Source organism: Carassius gibelio, chromosome A24 (assembly GCF_023724105.1).
Source record: "Carassius gibelio isolate Cgi1373 ecotype wild population from Czech Republic chromosome A24, carGib1.2-hapl.c, whole genome shotgun sequence".
Lineage (NCBI taxonomy): Eukaryota > Metazoa > Chordata > Actinopteri > Cypriniformes > Cyprinidae > Carassius > Carassius gibelio.
Window position 1 is genome coordinate 10,709,558 of NC_068394.1, and position 20,557 is coordinate 10,730,114.

The window sequence follows — 20,557 nt, forward strand, 5'->3', positions numbered from 1 at the left end:
ACTAACAGTTATGAGTACTCTGAACTTAATTCAGTTGAGTTCATTAAAAGAAGATATACATTGCAATTAAGTAATTAAGTGATTAACTGAGTGATAATTGAGCATTAGTGATGAACAGCTGCTGTTAACAAACAGAATCACTGAAGAAAAGAGAAACACAAGAACTACTACAACTGACTTCAGACACAGCCTTAGATGAAATCAACTGAAATAAAATACATGAAATCTCTCAAGATCTGATTAAACAACCCCACAAACAGCATCACCAGCTCCACTTATTAATAACCAGACTGACTTTATTTCTGTCAGACGTCTACAGAAGATCTTATTGAGAATGAACTAAGGTTTAGATGTTGATTTATTGTTTCATTTGAAGTAACCATGTTAGAGATCAGTGTCTGCTTTAGTTGGGCTCTTGACCCTTGATTTCTGTCTTAGTCTTTTCTCTGGCTGTTATAACCGTGTGTTTCTAAAACACATTTGTTGTAACTCAAAAGCCCAGAAGAGAAGCCATCAGGTGTTAACCTGTACCTAGGTGTAGGTTGTTTTACTTTATATAGGTGATGATAATTATTCATTATTATTCACAATTATTGATCTGTACGGAGTCTAATCTCTGATGAAGTAGATGTTATGTAATTAGTAGAAGTGGACCTAATAAAAGTGACACTAAGAGCCAGTGATTCTGTGATAATCAGTTAATATAAAAATGACTTCATAAACATTTTGTACACATTTGTCTTCTATGCCAGTAACTGGTCAAACACAGACATCAATAATCAGAATATGAACCTCAACAATGGTGACAAAAAAACATGCTGCAATGCATGCTGGGTACTATTGTAGTACAAAACTCATTCATGGCTCACAGCATGCTCTGCAGCATTTTTTTTTTTTTTTTTATGGTCACCATTGTTGAGGTTCATATTCTGATTATTGATGTCTGTGTGTGACAAATTGACACCATAGAAGACCACACTGTTTGGAAAGTCTTTGTATTAACCGATTATTACAGAACCACTGGCTCTTAGAATCATTTACTATAATCAATCAAATTACACAACACATATTGCATCAGAGATTAGACTCCCAGCAGTTCAATAATTGATGATTATCATCACCAATATAAAGTATAACAACCTACATCTAGGTACAGGTTAACACTTGATGGCATTTCTTCTGGTCTATTGAGTTACAACAAATGTGTTTTAGAAACACACGGTTATAACAGCCAGAGAAAAGACTAAGACAGAAATCAAGGGTCAAGAGCCCAACTAAAGCAAACACTGATCTCTAACATGGTTACTTCAAATGAAACAATAAATCAACATCTAAACCTTAGTTCATTCTCAATAAGATCTTCTGTAGACGTCTGACAGAAATAAAGTCAGTCTGGTTATTAATAAGTGGAGCTGGTGATGCTGTTTGTGGGGTTGTTTAATCAGATCTTGAGAGATTTCATGTATTTTATTTCAGTTGATTTCATCTAAGTCTGTGTCTGAAGTCAGTTGTAGTAGTTCTTGTGTTTCTCTTTTCTTCAGTGATTCTGTTTGTTAACAGCAGCTGTTCATCACTAATTCTCAATCAGCACTTAGTTAATCACTTAATTACTTGAATGCAACGTTTTAAACTTACAGGGTTTAAATCAAGGCATTCTGTTTACTCAAATGGTTTGAGTTAAGTTTACTTGTCGGGTTTTACAGTGTAGCTGGCTTCCTGCCTAAACCCGGACTCTCCACTAATGAAAGACAGACTCTATCTCCGTCAGGCCTTTGTGAAGGAGCTTGATTAAACAACATGCCATGCAGCAAAGCTCTGAGGGTGACTTCACATTTGGCTAACTAATTACTCACTCGCCGACTGTTTAGGGTCTGGATTTGGAATTAACTGTGACAGAATTGAGTCGTTCAGGTCATGAAGGCAGAACTTTTAGCTTGGATTTTGTCTGGTGAAGTAATGCAGATTTATGTGGCTTAATCAGCTTTTCTAAACACAATTGAAGTAAAAATAGGTCAACGGACATTTAAGAGGTGTTTTTTTTTTTTTTTTTTTTTTTTTTCATGAGGCCAAAAGAAATTCAAATACCTGCTGCCAGTCTAAAGTTTGAAATAATTTAGATGTTTTAACGCTTTTGAAAGTTCTGTTCACCAAGGCTAAATTTATAAGATTGATAAATAAATAGAAAAAAAAAAAAATGAATAAAAGCTTAATATTATGTTATCTTCAGTGTCACATGATCCTTCAGATTTAATTCTAAGAAATGTTTAGAAAGGTTTTATTGTTTTTTTTTTTTTTATTGTTTTTTTTTATATATATAATAATGTCAATATTTCTGTTTTTTATTTAAATTATATAAAGTAGTTAAAAATGGTTGAAAATTAACAAAACAGTATTGTAAAAATATTCTCTTTGTGCCGCCCCTAGTGGAGCCGAGTATGAAAACCACTGTTCTGCGTAATAGCCTACTCATTGTTCCCAAGAGGTCCACCAATAAAACACTGTCGCCTGAAACCTCACAACAACTCGGCTTCCTCTCTTTGCAATGGAAAACGAAGTGAACACTCCCCAGTTGGCCACTACAGAGCCCAGTAATCAGCACTTCAAACATTAAAGTCAGACCACCCTATGGAGCCTCCAGTATTGACATGTTCAGCATGTTCCGGACAAGAAATCCCCGCTTGTACAATAAAGTTCATATAATGGTGGTTTACTTGGAGGGGAAGTGCAAGTTTTGTAATCCGCATCGCTCTAGTTTGGTGGCCTTGAGCTCCTTATCACCAATTCCACATGGTCTGTCTGGCGACTGAAGTTCCCACCACTCAATGGGCGCCTGCATCAATTTCTTGCTCTGCGTGAAAAAAGAAGCTGCGTAGAGTCAACGTGAACCACAGAGCCATGCAACTTGATTCCACTTACATGCCGCTTCATTTTTTTTTTTCTTTTTCTTTTTTTTTTTCTGGTGATTACAGCTTCTGACACAGGACAGTAGAGAGTTTTATGAAGACCTCTCAAAACCACAGTAGACCAGATATGAGACAAAACTGCTTTACAGTAGTAGACTGTAGACACTAACTGCTTATTATTATTGTAATAATACATATTTATTGAAAGTGTTTATGGTTTTAGATATTGAAGTGCTTGCAAAGTTCACAGTTGTATGTTATAAGGTCAGAATTGCGAGATGTGAATTTGCAATAACAAGAAAAAAAGTCTTAATTGCGAGTTTTTATGTTCCAATTATGACATTCTTTCCGAAATCGGAGTTCATATCTCACAATTCTGAGAAAAGGTCAGAATAACCATATATGAACTCGAAATTGTGAGGGAAAAAAAAGTCAGACTTATGAGATAAAAAGACACTATTAACTGGTTTAATTTCTTTATTCAGTGACGGAAACTGGCTTCCATAGTTTGAAGTTAAAACAAGTCAAGTAACTTATTTCTCATCTGTCTTGCAGGCGTTTGCAGGTAACTCCAATACAGAGAGTGTGGTTCGGCATGACCTGCAAAACCTGATTGTGGCCCGTTATTTGCGCATCATTCCTTTAGACTGGAGCGAAGAGGGACGGATCGGCCTCAGGTTCGAGGTCTTTGGGTGCCCGTACTGTAAGTTGACTCTGCACTGTCACATTTCACATCAGTATAATCTAGTAAATATCAATAAAAAATTGAATTAACTTTTTTGTCCAACAGTACTGAGTGTAACGCATTTCTACTGTAAGTAACTTATCCACTGAAAAAAGTAAAGTAATTAAGGTCATTCGAAAGTAATTGAATTACAGTAACTTATAAAGTACTTGCATACTTTGAGTAGTTTTAGAATTTGAAATATACATTTATCGTCTAAAGGTAAAATAGAATGCAGTATCTTTTTTCATTTGCAGTTTTTCCTGATGACAGATAAGACTAAGATGTCAATAGAATCTGTAAAGGGTCTGCTTTTATTTGTGTTTACTGACAGTAAAAGCAAAACATTGTGGTAATTTCTAAATTCATCTACTTTTCATCGATTTTGGAAGAAGAATGCTGTAAGCCATAATTTACCTGAGAAGAACCTTGTGATATATGACACACCTTAAAATATTATCTCAAGTATTATCTCAAGATCCACACCAGTAATGTTTTCTTCTAAGGCACGTTTGTAAAAGCTACTTAGAACTTGTTTAATTTTCTTTTAAGTTTTTTGTTTTTCAGATATTTTGCAGAGTATTTCTATTTGTTATCCAAAGGTTAATTTTTTTTATCTGCTTAAGTATTACAGTTGTTTTAAAGCTAAAGGCTTAACCATTCCATGTTAAACTGAAATAATTAAGAGTGTCATTTCTATTTTCTATGTATCAAGGTTTATAAGAAGTTTAAGAAGTAATTAAAGATTAGAATAAGTTACTTATTCTAAATTAAATTACTTTTCAGACTGAGTAATTACAAAAGTAATTTAAATACAATATTGATTATTTAATTAGTAATTAATTACTTATTTAAAGTAACTTGCTTGGCAGTTGTTAGTTAAGTTGAATTAAACTGAATTTAATCAAAATTAATTTAATTAATTTTGGATCCTGGTTACATTTACTTGGTATTTTGGAATTGTCCTGGTGCTACTTCACAAAACCAACAGTATTTACTGAATACCAAACATACATTTAATGTGGTTAACTTTCTTAGTAGTGGTGTTGTGGTTAAAAGATGAGCTATTTTATTTAATCAGTTTACAGAGACAGCTTTGCTGGATTTTCATTTATTTGAAAGGTATCAGTCATTGCAAATTATGGATTTAAACAGAAAAGCTTTCCAGATGAGTGGATGTGTATTTGGAGCAGATGTCTCCAGCGTGGTCAAAACGTCCTGAAATCTGAATGTGGCTCACAGGGTGAGCGTCAGCAGTATAGGTCATGTCTGTAAATTAATTGCATTGTTGTTATTCCACTCGCTTCAGATCATTAGTATTCCTTTTACATTTTTATTTCAATCTAGCCTTTTATTATATTGTAATTTGACTAGCAAGGGGAAAAAAATCTATGAACTATCGACATCCTCTGTTTTCTGAAATGGAATGTAGCCTTGACAAATTCATTACTTTCGTTATATTAAGTGTTGCCAAATTGATGTTGATAACAAATTTCAATTAACATCCCCATAAATTGGTTTGAGAAGTATTACACTCAGTTATCTCATTGCAGTGATGTAATCATCTGTCATATAAACCCAGACTAGAAGAACCATCTTTACCATTGATTATTTTTAAAACCATAACCTTCTTTGAACCTTTCATAAAAAATGTAATCCTTGAGATGGATAAATCTTAAGCATAGTAGACGTTTTTCTGTTTTTAATACTTCCATTGAAATAATGCTAGCGTAAATAAACCTGACATCTAGCTCTTCTGAATGTTTCTGTTTATGACAAGTATGAATGGAGCCTGGTAGCTTTAGATACGTATCATTCCTCAAGCTGTTTTCCTACTCGTGAGGAGCAGAGAGGGGTTTGGCTGCAGTGATTTTCTTGTCAGAAAGTGTTTCATCCACATTTGCTCCTTGCTGGTTAAACCACTCATATTCCTTCATCATTTCGTGCTGGTGATCACAGATGCCGATAAAGACATGCCGTCATCTCCAAACGCTTGTTTATGAGGGCATAGGGTGGAATAAATAAACCCAGTATTCCCACCCTATTAAAATCCAGATTAAAATTGTTGTTGTGTTTTGGAAAATAATATTTTGTTTTTTTTTTACTGCTCATTAGCTGGATTAAACTGACGTGCTGGACCTGGACTATAAAAACTTTTGAAATCTCTTGTTAAGAAATTCAAGATGGGCAAGTCTAATCATGTACATGTTTTGTTTCTTATTATTTAATATTCAATATTAAAATACTAATGCTTCTACTAATAGTAATATTAGTCATCATCCTAAATTAACTTTTTAATTTGACAGCCTTACCTGTAACAAACTAGCTACCTGCTATTGTAGCCTACACCAACTGCTGATCAGCATGCAATAGCTAATGAGTTGCTTATACTAACTAATGACCATATTAAAGCAACTAATAACCAGCTTGCACCAGCTAATGACCATCTTCAACCAACTAGTGACCATATTAAAGCAACTAATAACCAGCTTGCGCCAGCTAATGACCACCTTCAACCAACTAGTGAACATATTTTAAGCAACTAATAACCAGCTTGCGCCAGCTAATGACCACCTTAAACCAACTAGTGACCATATTAAAGCAACTAATAACCAGCTTGCGCCAGCTAATGACCACCTTCAACCAACTAGTGACCATATTAAAGCAACTAATAACCAGCTTGCGCCAGCTAATGACCACCTTAAACCAACTAGTGAACATATTAAAGCAACTAATAACCAGCTTGCGCCAGCTAATGACCACCTTAAACCAACTAGTGACCATATTAAAGCAACTAATAACCAGCTTGCGCCAGCTAATGACCACCTTAAACCAACTAGTGACCATATTAAAGCAACTAATAACCAGCTTGCGCCAGCTAATGACCACCTTAAACCAACTAGTGAACATATTAAAGCAACTAATAACCAGCTTGCGCCAGCTAATGACCACCTTAAACCAACTAGTGACCATATTAAAGCAACTAATAACCAGCTTGCGCCAGCTAATGACCACCTTAAACCAACTAGTGAACATATTAAAGCAACTAATAACCAGCTTGCGCCAGCTAATGACCACCTTAAACCAACTAGTGACCATATTAAAGCAACTAATAACCAGCTTGCACCAGCTAATGACCACCTTAAACCAACTAGTGACCATATTAAAGCAACTAATAACCAGCTTGCACCAGCTAATGACCACCTTAAACCAACTAGTGACCATATTAAAGCAACTAATAACCAGCTTGCACCAGCTAATGACCACCTTAAACCAACTAGTGACCATATTAAAGCAACTAATAACCAGCTTGCACCAGCTAATGACCACCTTCAACCAACTAGTGACCATATTAAAGCAACTAATAACCAGCTTGCACCAGCTAATGACCACCTTAAACCAACTAGTGACCATATTAAAGCAACTAATAACCAGCTTGCACCAGCTAATGACCACCTTAAACCAACTAGTGACCATATTAAAGCAACTAATAACCAGCTTGCACCAGCTAATGACCACCTTAAACCAACTAGTGACCATATTAAAGCAACTAATAACCAGCTTGCACCAGCTAATGACCACCTTAAACCAACTAGTGACCATATTAAACCAACTAATAACCAACTTGCACCAGCTAATGACCACCTTAAACCAACTAGTGACCATATTAAAGCAACTAATAACCAACTTGCACCAGCTAATGACCACCTTAAACCAATTAATGACCATATTTAAGCAACTAATAAACAGCTTGCACCAGCTAATGACCACCTTAAACCAATTAATGACCATATTTAAGCAACTAATAAACAGCTTGCACCAGCTAAGCTTACACCAACTGATGACAATCTTAAACAAGCTAATGACCTTCCTAAACCGACAAATGACCATCTTAAACCAGTTGATGGCCATCAGCTTAATCTAGGCTATGATCATCTTAAACCAGTTTAATCCAACTAAAGACCATTTTAAACCAGCTAATGACCACCTTAACCCAGTTTACACCATTTTATGACCGGTATAAACTGCTGTCTTAAACCAGTTTACACTAGGTAATGACCTAGTGACCTAGTGGGCCGTTGCTTGAACCTATTAATGACATCTTAAACCAGCCAGAACTAGCTAATAACCAGTTAAAAATGTTCCTAGGCAAATTTTTCTAATAGGAAAATATGAACAAAAATACAAAAATGCTTTTTTGGGGGGACCTTTTTCGCCACTCGGTTTCCCTTCAGACACGGGAATGCACTGACTGTTGAGTGAAAATAAATAAGATGTGCAGAAAAGGAATAGAGATAGCCCTTCTCAGGGTGCATAGAGGGAAAGAATGGGAGTTAGATAAGCTAACCTGCAGCGGAGATGAAGCACAGAATGAGAATGAATGCAGTGCTCTGACCTTGTTGATCGGGCGAGGACGGATGAATGCATTCGTGATGGAGGTGAAGGGGATTGGCAGTGGAGAGAGAGAGAGAGACAGGAGGAGTGGAAGAGCAACTGGCCAAACATAGCACACATACTCATGCATTAGTGTAGTAATCAGTCCCCAGCAGGGTGCATTGAGAGAATTGAATTAATTCCACATGCAGACTGTACTTTAGACACAGACGCACACACATGATTGTAGTAGATGCTACATACTACAGGCATCCCCTGGTGATTATGTACATGACAGATAATACTGAACGCATATTCTCATCTGCTTTGTCCATGTACAACAAATACAGTTGTTGCATCATTTTGCAATGTACACTGTTAATGGAAGCTGATAAATGCAAATTGATTTTACATGCCTCAAAAATCCATACAATGCATGAAAAATCCATTCAAATAATGGAAATAACTTACTCGATGGCTAACTTAAAAATATCACTTAGTGTAGACCTGAAATTCACTACCTATGTATTATTTTGGTATATTGTTTTATTGAATACCCACAATTAATTATTTAATTGTATCTAATTTACATATTCATCATATTATGTTTTTTGTTAGAATGATTCGTCCCTTGTCATAATGACATTTTAACCCCCCCATCCCCCCCCCCCCCCAAAAAAAAAAACTTAAAAATTGTGACAATCAAAATCTATGTAAAAGTACTTTAACCTTTTTGATTAAATTGTCCATGCTGAAAAAAGTGTTAATAAAAAAAAAATAAAAAAATTCTTACAAACCCCAGATACTGTAGGTAAATATTATTTGAGGTGAGGGTTGCCATATATTATGCATAATGTTAATCATAAATTAGGATTTACATAATGCCATAAAAAAATAAAACAGTAGAGTTAATTTGTTTTAGTTTTTTTTTTTTTTTTTTGGGGGGGGGGGGGGGGGGGGTTCTATATTCATTTGATCATAATAGAGGAACATAATAACAGAGTAAAAGAACATTAATATAGAGAAAAAAGACTATTTCAAAATAACAGTTTTCTATTTTATTTTAAAATGCAATTTATATATGTGATGGAAAAGCTGAATTTTTAGCAGCCATATATATTATATTTATTATATAATTTTTATAACTCTGTATATATTGCTGAATATTACATTTCTTTCAATGAGACATATATATACTAATATTTACCCTTTTATGGCCACCATATTAAACCTTATCAGTCCAAAGTTATTGCAGTCACAAGCCTACTGCAAAATCAGCACCATCATTTACATTTTAATTAAGCTCAAATCAAACCTAATCAATCTCTCAGTAAAGCAAGTGAATAAACACGCCACTTCAATCTTATTGGTGGAAGGGAACATGATGACATCTGTATTTTTCTATTTTCTGGTTGCTGTAGACGTCTTTATAATTACCTTCTCATGCTGATCACAGATTTTACATGCCTTCTGAATGATATAAAAACAGTCTGGAAAGCAATCAAGTGCCATCAGGCACCATGAGCTTGTGTAATATATCCAAAGGTTATGCGGTGTCATTGCAGGAGATGAAACCAAGAGTGCGAGTCAGAGATGCCGTGAAAGAAATTTACATTCATAACTTCCGGTATGCATCATTCTGAGCCTTGACAGGGATCAAAAATCCTCCTCCACTGTGCAATAAGCAGAAAGGCTTTGTCAGCAGGTTATAGCCCACTGCAATTTTCTGCTTCCTCACTGTAGTTTATCACCTGATCCCAGCCGCAGTTTTTCTGTGAACTTCACCATGCTTTCGTTCAAGCAATCTATAGAACAGTCACTCAACCGATCATTTAGCCAAAAATGGGCATGACACCTAGTCACCTCAGAGGTGCTAATCTCTTTTCCTCCTCCTGTCTTTCTTCCTCCCATCAACAGGGGCAGATGTGATTAATTTTGATGGGCAGGGGGTGATCTCTTACCGCTTCAAAATGAAGAAGATGAAGATTTTGAAGGATGTGATAGCCCTAAAGTTTAAAACATCAGAGAGCGAAGGGGTGATTCTTCACGGAGAGGGGCAACAGGGTGACTACATTACCTTGGAGTTGAGAAGAGGCCGGCTACTGCTGCAGATAAACCTCGGTAAATCTTATATGGAGGCCTAATATCTCCTCTGTTTATGGTGAACTTGAGTGTACCTTGGTGTGTATTTTTTATTAATGTGCTGCCCTAAGTATTTCTTCATGTTATGTATATACCTGCTGTCTTCTGTTATTTAATTGATTGTTTGATCCTCATTGATTCTTTGGTAAGGATAGTTCACTCAAATAAATAAATTAATTAATTCTGTCATGGTTCTTTCCCTCATGCAATCAAACAAACACAAACAAAACAAAACAAAACAAAAAAAGTTTGGGGTTAGTAGGACTATTTGTGGTCCCACTTTATATCAAGTGGCCTTAACTACTATGTACTTACATCAAAAAATAAATACAATGTACTTATTGTGTTCATATTGTATTGCAACCTTTTTTTTTTTTTTTTTTTGCTGCTATTGAGGTGGGAAACAGGTAAGGTTAGGGACAGATTTGGTGGTATGGGTAAGTTTAAGGTTGTGTTAAGGTGTAAGGGATTGGTCAACGTGTAATTATACGTGTAATTATTACAGAAATTAATTACAGATGTAATTATGTGCAGATATTTTTCAAATATAAGTACAATGTAAAAACATGTATGTACACAATAAGTGCATTGTACCAAATTAATAATTAAAATTTAAATACATAGTAGCTAAGGCCACTTAATATAAAGTGGGTCCCTATTTGTTTTATTTATTCAAATTTTAAAAAAAATAATAGTTTACTCAGCAAGGATGCAATAATTTGGTCAAAAACATAAGACATTTATGTTAATGTTTGTTACAAAATAGTTTTATATCAACTAAAAGCTGTTGTTTTAAATGCTTTATTCATCAGAGAATCCTGAAAAAAATATGTATCACAGTTTCCACAAAAATATTAAGCAGAACAATGGTTCACAACATTGATAATATTAAGAAATGTTTCTTGTGCAGCAAATCAGCCTATTAGATTGATTTCTGAATCATGTGACGCTGAAGACTGGAGTAATGACACAGCAATGAAAATTCACCTTTGCTTTCACAGAAAATATGCATTTCAAAAAATATTAAAGCAAAAAATTGGTCAAATGTAATAATATTTCACAATACTTCTATTTTACTGTATGTTTCATCAAATGAATGAGCATAAAATACTTATTGGGAAGTCGTGGCCTAGTGGTTAGAGAGTATGACTCCTAAGGTTGTAGGTTCGAGACTTGGGCTGGCAATACCACCCTTGAGCAAGGCACCGAACCCCCAACTGCTCCCCGGGGGCTGCAGCCTAAATGGCTGCCCACTGCTCTGGGTGTGTGTTCAATGCTGGGTGTGTGCAATTTGGATGGGTTAAATGCAGAGCACAAATTCTGAGTGTGGGTCACCATATTTGGCTGTATGTCACTTTCACTTTTTTGTTTTTCCACTTATTTCTAAAATATAAAAATCTTGCTGACTCCAAACTGTAGAACACAAAAAGAAGATCGTTTGAAGAATATTTTAAATGTTTTTGTCCATATAAGTCAATGGAGTCCAAAACCACACAGGTTTCCATTGACTTTAACTGAATTTTCCCCAGAATAAGAAGTTTGGTACAAAATGAACGGTGAATTTTCATTTGCGTGAACTATCCCTTTAATATCTCATGGACTCGCTGAAAAAATCTAGCAGAGGGGAAAAGAAATACTTAAAGACTGTTAAACACAAAACCCATTATCTTTCTTATCATGAGGGCATAAACATCTCATATGCAGTGTGATGAGTGCAGCGAAGGTGAAGATATTGTGTTTTTGATATTAACGATGGCCTCCCATGTCTAATAAACTATAGGAAGTAATCAGTACGGCTCCATCCTGGGCCATACATCTGTGACTAGTGGCAGCCTGCTGGACGATCATCATTGGCATTCTATAGTAATTGAGCGCTACAGGAGAAATGTCAATTTCACCCTTGATCAGCATACGCAGCACTTCCGCACCAATGGGGAGTTTGACCACCTTGACCTGGACTATGAGGTAGGACTGAGAAAGTGAATGATTTATTGCTCTGAACTTCATTTAACAGGATGCTAAAGCCCAGAATGTTTCACCCTATAACAGGTAGTTAAATCTTTTTTTTTTTAAATTCATCTCACAAGGATGACAATGAGGAGGAAATGCTGTGAGAATTCTCAATTTAAATAAGCATGAATTTAATTCTTGTCCAAGCTGATTTGTAGTGTGATGTCACATCAAGACATTTTGTCCCAGGGAGGTTTGCACTGTGCTAAACCTTGTTTGCAGAGGGATTTTTATCCCTTGTCATTCTTTTCAGCACAGAAGGTTTAAAATCCGCTTCTTCGCACAGGATTAATCCACGCTGATAATGTGTAACAGGATATTAATGTTATCAAACAGAAATGATGCGTATTAACAAGAGCTGTCGAGGAATGTATATTGGAATGTAATTGATTTTTAGTGTAAAGAATATGGTCTGAGGGCCAATACTTATCTATTCAGACGCTCCTGGCACTGTTGGATGCTACAGAGCTGGTTACAGCTCAGTCGGTCTAAGACAAATTGACCCCAATTAAAGCGAAAGTGTCTGATTAATTGAGCTGAGAATGGATCCAATCCAGTGAGTCGTTTTCTGCTGGAGCGCAGACAGCATTTACAAACAATTGCATTTATTGATTATTTGGTAACACTTTCGAATAAGGTGCCATTAGTTAATGTTAGTTAACTACTTTCGTTAACATGAACTAAGCAAGAACAATCCTTCTACAGCATTTATAAGTCTTAGTTCATGTTAATTTCAACATTTACTAATGCATTATTTAAATCAAAAGTTGTGGTTGTTAACATTAGTTAATGCACTGTGAATTACCATGAACTAACAATGAATAACTGTATTTTCATTAACTAACATTAACGAAGATGAATAAATACAGTAATAAATGTATTATTCATTGTTTGTTCATGTTAATTAATACATTAACTAACATTAACTAATGGAACCTTTTTCTTAAGTGTTACCGATTATTTTGTTAAAGTGTTAGTGTTTTTTTTCTGGGGCTTTGTTTGAAATTTCTTGAATAATAGTACTTACTAAGCATCTTTTAATAGCTAGATATTATCTGATTTTACAATTATGTATGATTTTAATCCATTGTTGCAAGCTTAAATTTATTTTGGCTGTGCCTGATACAGCAGGATGTGTTTGTCCTGCTATAATAGTCTATTTTTGCTGCACTATGAAATACATCAGGAATCTGGTTTTGAGTGAACTTCCTACGAATAAATATATTTATTAAGCATTTATAAAGTGAGTTAAAATGTCTCTGGCAGGTATTGCATTAAAATCACGCTTTTTATTCATGTATTTATAATTGCATAATGATTTATAATGATTTTAAAATGAGTTATTAGTTAATTATGAACACCTTTATAATCCCTTTACAAAGAGAACCTTGATGTAATGTGTTACCAAATTAACCTTTTATATGCAAAAACATGTTTTTAGCATAAAAATGGCGTTACTCATATGCATTTCTAACGTGAAAAAAATATTGTGCACAATTTACTAGATGAAGGAGGTGACTCAGTTTACCAGCCATTTTACTCCACTCTCTTGTTTATATTGCTGTGTTGGTCTTGGAGGGTTGCAATGCTTTGATACTGTTTTTCTGACTTATGTCTGATTTCTTTTATTTTTTTTATTTTTTTTCATGTAGCTGACTTTCGGAGGAATGCCTTATTCTGGGAAGCCAGTCTCAGGGGGTAGAAGAAACTTCAAAGGCTGCATGGAAAGCATCAACTACAATGGAGAGAACATCACTGACCTGGCCAGAAGAAAAAAACTGGACTCTTCTAGTTTAGTAAGTTTTGTGTTCCCTTTTCAATCATCTCCACAAACCACATCTGGCTGATAAGAGTTTTAGTGTATACTTTGCCGTTCATGACAGTTCGGTGCAAATGTAACACATTTAGGTGGGTTGTTTTCGTCTGGAGGATTTTGTGGAGGTGTATGACCATGAAGAACTGTGCAAGGTTGACACTTCAGAATGTAGAGCGGTTCCAACGTGATATTGATGGAGCTTGCATTTTAAACCTCATGTCTATGCTGTATTTATCCATTTCATTTGTTTCAACGTGCTGATAGGAATGTTAATCCTCTACACAGATTTGATGACTGTTGTCAGCACTGATAATAATCAAATTTCCACTGCCTGTGATTATACAAAGAATGCAATAATTGCAGATTATATCTGATAAGCATATCAGTGTTCTGTGGTGCATTAATGGAACCACAAACATGAAGAGACACAATGTTTTTTTCTGATGAAAATTGCAGTCGTATCTTTGCCATACAGTTACACTAGCACATCATGTCACAGAACATCAGACAAGCATTATGTTAAATAGAAATATGTCTGAATTAGATTCATGATTTTGTTCCAGAGATTTAGTTTTTGACAAATAAAGCAAATCAAGTTTGTACTGCACTAAATGAAATCTAAAATGAAAACTCTATCATTATTTACTCACCCTCATGTCATTCCAAGTCTGCATGACTTTATTTCGTCTGCACAAAAGAAGATATTTTAAAGTCAGTGAACGCCAGTTAGGTCCAAAACAACACTGGACTCCTTTGACACTCATTGTACAAAAACCACAGAGACACATTGAAAATATCCTCTTTTTCACTATAGTTTGACATTGCTCCACCATAGACAGGCTCTGAATTGTAATTCATGTCTGAAGGATTATGTTCAAGGTTAATAAAACACATCACATGAGCGGAGGTTCTGTTATGAAGCACTGAGGAAGGCTGAGTGCACTTTTCTCTTTCATTGTGATGAGACTGATTAAGTTCTCTATATTTGAAATAAGTCTGAAGTGCATTCGGTGGTTTAAAATTACCATTTAGAAGGACGTAGAGCTAAAGAGTTATGAATAACAGTCTTTGTCATTGCTTCCATGCGGCCCCTTTTCCAGCTTAAAGTTCAGAAATCGACAGCGTGGTTGGGAACATGCTGTAGCAGCATTTTAAGGGATATTTCTTTAAGCCTATGTTCCACATGAAAGGTCCTCAACCATTTCAGACACAGATTTATTTTCGAGTCACTTTATTTTGCAGCTTCGTACATTTATTAAAGATGTTGCATACGAGAAATACAATATGCAGTGTGTTACATCAAATTTGATGTTGTACAGAGACATCTCTTTTCTGAGAAAAAACATCTAAAAGTTCTTTGCTGGCTTTGTTGGCATTTTCAGCGCAACCTGACGTTCTCCTGCGTGGACACGCACACGTTCCCCGTCTTCTTCAATAGCACCAGCTTTCTGCAGTTGCCAGGGAGGAGGGACCACAATATGGTGTCTGTGAGATTCCAGTTCCGTACCTGGAACCCCAGCGGCCTGCTCCTGTTCAGCTCCTTGGCAGATGGAATGCTAGAATTGTCTCTAAACGATGGAAAAGTCACGGCACACATTAACGTCACTCAGCAAAAAAACTTGCGTGTGGACATTGCATCAGGTGAGCTGACATTCTTCCCACACAGAAACTCAATGCCAGTTACATGAAGATCTCATAAGGTTTCATCAGCCCCCTTTTTTTCTGGCAAAGCAGCGCCTACTTGATAATTTACTTAATGTTTCAATGTCATACATTTAGATGCTGTATGATCAATCAGCACTAGTTTTAGCAATATGGTAAAGTTGCATCATGTCCCAAAGTTAAACTCTGATGCTCAGGTTTCTCTTTTACAGCTTAAATCAGACATGCTGTTTAATATTTTTTTTGATACTTTGATAAATGTTTTTTTAGGATTCTTTGAGGAATAAAACATTCAAAAGAGCAGCAATTGAGATGTAAATCTCTTGTAAAGACTTTAAAGGTGCAATGTGTAATATTTACAATTATCTATTTACAGAAATGCAATATAATATATATATATATATATATATATATATATATATATATATATATATATATATATATATACACACACACACACACACACATACAGTAACTATGTTTTCAGAGGTGTATAAAGACCTTTCTTAATGAGCCGTTAAGTTTTTATTACCTTAGATTGAGTAATTTATATCTACATACACAGTGGGTCCCCTTACATGGAAGTCGCCACCATGTTTGTACAGTATCCCTAAACAGACAAACTGCTCTACAGAGCGCGGTTTGTCACTTTGTTGTTTTTGCGAATAAAACACTGACACAATGATACTCAAGTAAATGAACATTTGCAATAACATTGATTTATTGAATAAATAAGTAAATATAATTCCTTGATTTACCTTTGTAAAGAAATCTCATTGCTCTCTGCTGTCTTTACCGAAGACATCTTTACCTTTGCCGGCCACCGTAGCTTCTCTAAAGGGAGGGGTGAGCGGGGGGCAACCAAAGGGACTGTGCCATTGGTTGCAATTCACAACCTCACCGCTAGAAGCTGCAAAAATTACACAGTGCATCTTTAATCCATGCAAAAAATAAAAATACCAAGTTTTGCTGTCAATTAATAAAGTATTGTAAATAGAGTATATTTTAGTTGGGTATACATGTTTTCTCTGCATTTCTCTGAAGTATCTTAGAATGAATGTGGATAATATATTCTGGAAGAACTGGATGAGAAATTAGTTTATATTTAAAGGCTAGTCTTCATCTTAATGAAATTGTCCTTTTTTTGTTGACTTTAGAGGTGTCTTTGTCAGTCTGAAGTAGACACTTGCCAAACTCCTGTGCTAATAGGCCATTAAGAGAAAGGGTAGCTACTCTTACAGTGTTAACCTCAAGGCTAATTGGGCTCCACCTCTATGGAATTCTTTATCTCTTTTAAGAAAAGCCAATTGTCTCATCATTGAACTCTAGCATGGAAGAGTCAGGTAATAACTTGATGTAGTTCTATGCATAGTAAGTGCTCAGTGATGGCTATGAGATTAATGTTGTTGTCTGACCCAGGCTAATAGGTCTTCAGGATCTGAAAGTTCGATCCCATTTCAGACTTGAGCATGTTATTGGATTTACTGGATCAATCGTAGACTTTATCAGTGTATTGATATGGGCTGTCACTTGTTCTTCTGTACAACAGAGCACAATACAAGAGTAACCATAGCTCTACAATGAATCAGGTTGACTGGACATCATCCATTTGTTGTCTAATAGATCATATAATTTTCCCCCTTCCCTCTTGGAATTATTAGATAATTCATCAGATATAAATGTAACCCATGCACATGTTTTAGAATGCCTCTTAAAACGTCATTGTTAAAAACTTATACATTAGGCAGGTTTATACGTGTGGCTGCATGGCAGGGGTTTTCTTGTTAATCTGACATCTGGTATTAGAATGCAAATTGAGTCTAGTTTTAAATGCTTTTACTTTTTTTTTTTCGCCATCTGCAGAGAATCGTTACCTTGACAAATTAATAAATGATTGCCTTAGTCATGCTTCTTGAATTCTTTAATTCTGTGGTATAGATGCTGAATTGAGAGCATTCATGATCAATCTACCTTCATAAATAGCTGATAAGGTTTATGGGAATGCTGCAATGAATCGTTAATCCTTATAGCTTCAAATTCAACAATCTACTGCTAGTTGTTTGTTAAACCAATAAGGCAGACAGTGATTCTGGTTCCTTAATTATTCTATTAACAATTGTTTTAGAACATTTAATGAAGAAATATTTGGAAGTGTAGTTCTTTTGGCAATTTATAAGATGCTTTTGTGTCGCCCAAAGGATTGGTTTTGTGTTTTATTAAACTGGACTGTAAAGACAAAAAGGTGGTGGATTCCTAGAACCAACTGGACATCTAACTTCTTGTAACACTGACTACATCATCCTGGGAATTTCACCCATGGAGATAATGGTCTAATAAGAATGCACAGATTTGCTCCCACAATGATACAGCTGAGATGTGAATAAAGAAATAACAATACTTTATTTATGAAAAAAAAATTGTAATTATAAAAAAAAACAATTCCACACATAGTTCCACAAAAAAATTAATTAGTCTGGTTTCAAAGCAAAACCAAACTAAAGACACAAATGACAAACCAGTAAGACAGTCAAAAATGCATATCAGCTGACAGGGAGAAATAACAAACCCGCCCCAAATTCCACTTCACTACACGCCATGCACTATTATACTCAGTCCACCACACACACAACACACACACACACACACACACACACACACACACACACACACACAGTCAGCAAAATAGAAAACTAGAATCAGATCACTAAGTGATCAAGGGTACCCATTAGCTCAGAGGGGGTAGCACCTCAAAATAAATAAATAAAAATGATACATACTCACACACACACAAATTGTAGATTCATATATATATATATATATATATATATATATATATATATATATATATATATATATATATATATATATATATATATATATATATATATATATATATATATATATATATATATATATATATATATATATGTGAATCTACAATTTTCATAGTCATGAAAATAGAGAAAACTCTTTGAATGAGGTGTGTCCAAACTTTTGGTCTGTACTAATATATATATATTATATATATAGAATTTTACAAATTACATCATGATCTTAAACAAAATATAGAGTAACAAAGTAAAATCACATTAACACATTAAACATTCCCCAGATATGAGACCATAACCATAATGTACAAGCACAAACATAGCCAAATCACACTCAACCAATTCACATCAATTTATAGATAATTCACACAACAATAAATAAACCATACAAACCTCACAAGTACACAATCATCCAGTTGAAACAGTGTGGGGTGACCAAACAACTACATCGATTAAAACTCTGATCTCACGGTCCTCCGAGTTCACTTGACAAGACAAGGGTTCAAAAAAGAGAAAAAAGAAAACAAACAAAAATAAGAAAAAAAGAAGAAAAAAAGAAAAGGAAGGGGAAGCCAGATCACTATCCCAGTCGGCTATCAATGATCACACAGACATGTTACAAGTGGACTCTTCAGCTAAAACAGAAGGGAACATGATATAAACAGCAAGTCTTTTATGAATGTTCACATGATAAATCAATAGTTTACCCATCTGATTGTTAGCAAATTAACCCTTCCGACATCAGACTACGATTGATAAGCACAGCCCAGGCAGCATATTAAAACAATCAAAGTGCATACAGCCAACAGCTCAACCCAACTTTAATAATTGTTTCTCCATTGCAACATATCCAGATGCAACAACGCAGTGATTGGCCAATGCTTGCCCTGTAGGGCTCAACTCAAAGTTCCATAACGCTGGGAAAATCAAAAAGCCAGTATTCAAGATTGCAGCAACAGCCACCATTCAACACGCTCACCAACAATGTAGGAAGCATTCCTTATACAAACACACACACATACACACACAAACACCAATAGCTAACCTGAATCTAATTAGGCACTTGCCATTCAGTAATTGCAAACTGCAGGTTGTGGCCACATTAACTAGGCAGCTATTCCTATTCCTCTTTCATAACAAATAATTTCATAATTCTTGTGAAAGGTATGACTCAACTTCTGCCACTGTGCTGTTCATTATAGTGAATGGGGTTTCTCCTAAAGTCCACAATCATCTACACAGTTTTGAGCTTGTTAAACTCTAGGTTGTTAAGGCTGCACCAGACAGCCAGCTGCTCAACCTCTTGACTGTAAGCAGGCTTGTCACTGTCCTGGATAAGGCTAATGATGTAGTGTCATCTGCAAACTTCAGAAGCTTGACAGAGGACCCAACCCTGAGGGGCCCAAGTCCTGATGATGTGGCTGTTTGACATGAACTTCCCTAGTCTCACTAGCTGTTGCTTATCTGTCAGAAAGCTGGTGATCAACGGACAGATAGAACTAGGGACTGAGAGCTGGGTAAGTTTGGTCTGGAGGAGTGCTGGGATGATGGTGTTGAAGGCCGAACTGAAGTACACAAACAGGATCCTCACAGAAGTCCACGGTTTGCCCAGATGTACCTGTGTGCTCGATAAGCAAACTGCAGGGGGTCCAGTAAAGGTCCATTAAAGCCCTTCAGATAAGCCAACACCAGTCTCTCAAATGACTTGATGACCTAAGATGTTAAGGCAACAGGTCTACACTTATTCAGTCCTGTGATTTTGGGTTTCTTTGGAATGGGTGATGGAGGAGCATTTGAAGCAGGCAGGGAGGCACAGCTCCAGTGATCTGTTGAAGATCTATGAAAAGATGTGGGCCAGCTGGTCAGCACAGGTCTGTAGACACTTAACAGTGTTTGTACTGTATTTTTCTGATTCGCTTAGAAGAACTGATCATGAGTGTCATTAGTTCAGGAATCTGATTACACTGTATGTTTTTGATTTAATGAAGAGAAACGTTTATAAGAGCCACTCGTTTAGGAATCAGACTACACTGGTTGCATCCTATGTGTATGATTTTCTAAAAAGAACAAACTCATAAGAGTCAATTCGGGGATCAGA

The 20,557-nt window shown here is 35.6% G+C and overlaps 1 protein-coding gene across 1 annotated transcript in view; it reads left to right on the plus strand.

The window, feature by feature from the left end:
* LOC127946186 (contactin-associated protein-like 2) overlaps positions 1-20,557 on the plus strand; it is a 361,215-nt gene that overhangs the window by 147,232 nt on the left and 193,426 nt on the right. Inside the window, exons 4-8 of the mRNA XM_052542554.1 lie at positions 3,459-3,606; positions 9,919-10,122; positions 11,924-12,108; positions 13,806-13,949; positions 15,352-15,610. Of these exons, the coding sequence (XP_052398514.1) occupies positions 3,459-3,606; positions 9,919-10,122; positions 11,924-12,108; positions 13,806-13,949; positions 15,352-15,610 (940 nt within the window). The remainder of the gene's footprint in view (positions 1-3,458; positions 3,607-9,918; positions 10,123-11,923; positions 12,109-13,805; positions 13,950-15,351; positions 15,611-20,557) is intronic.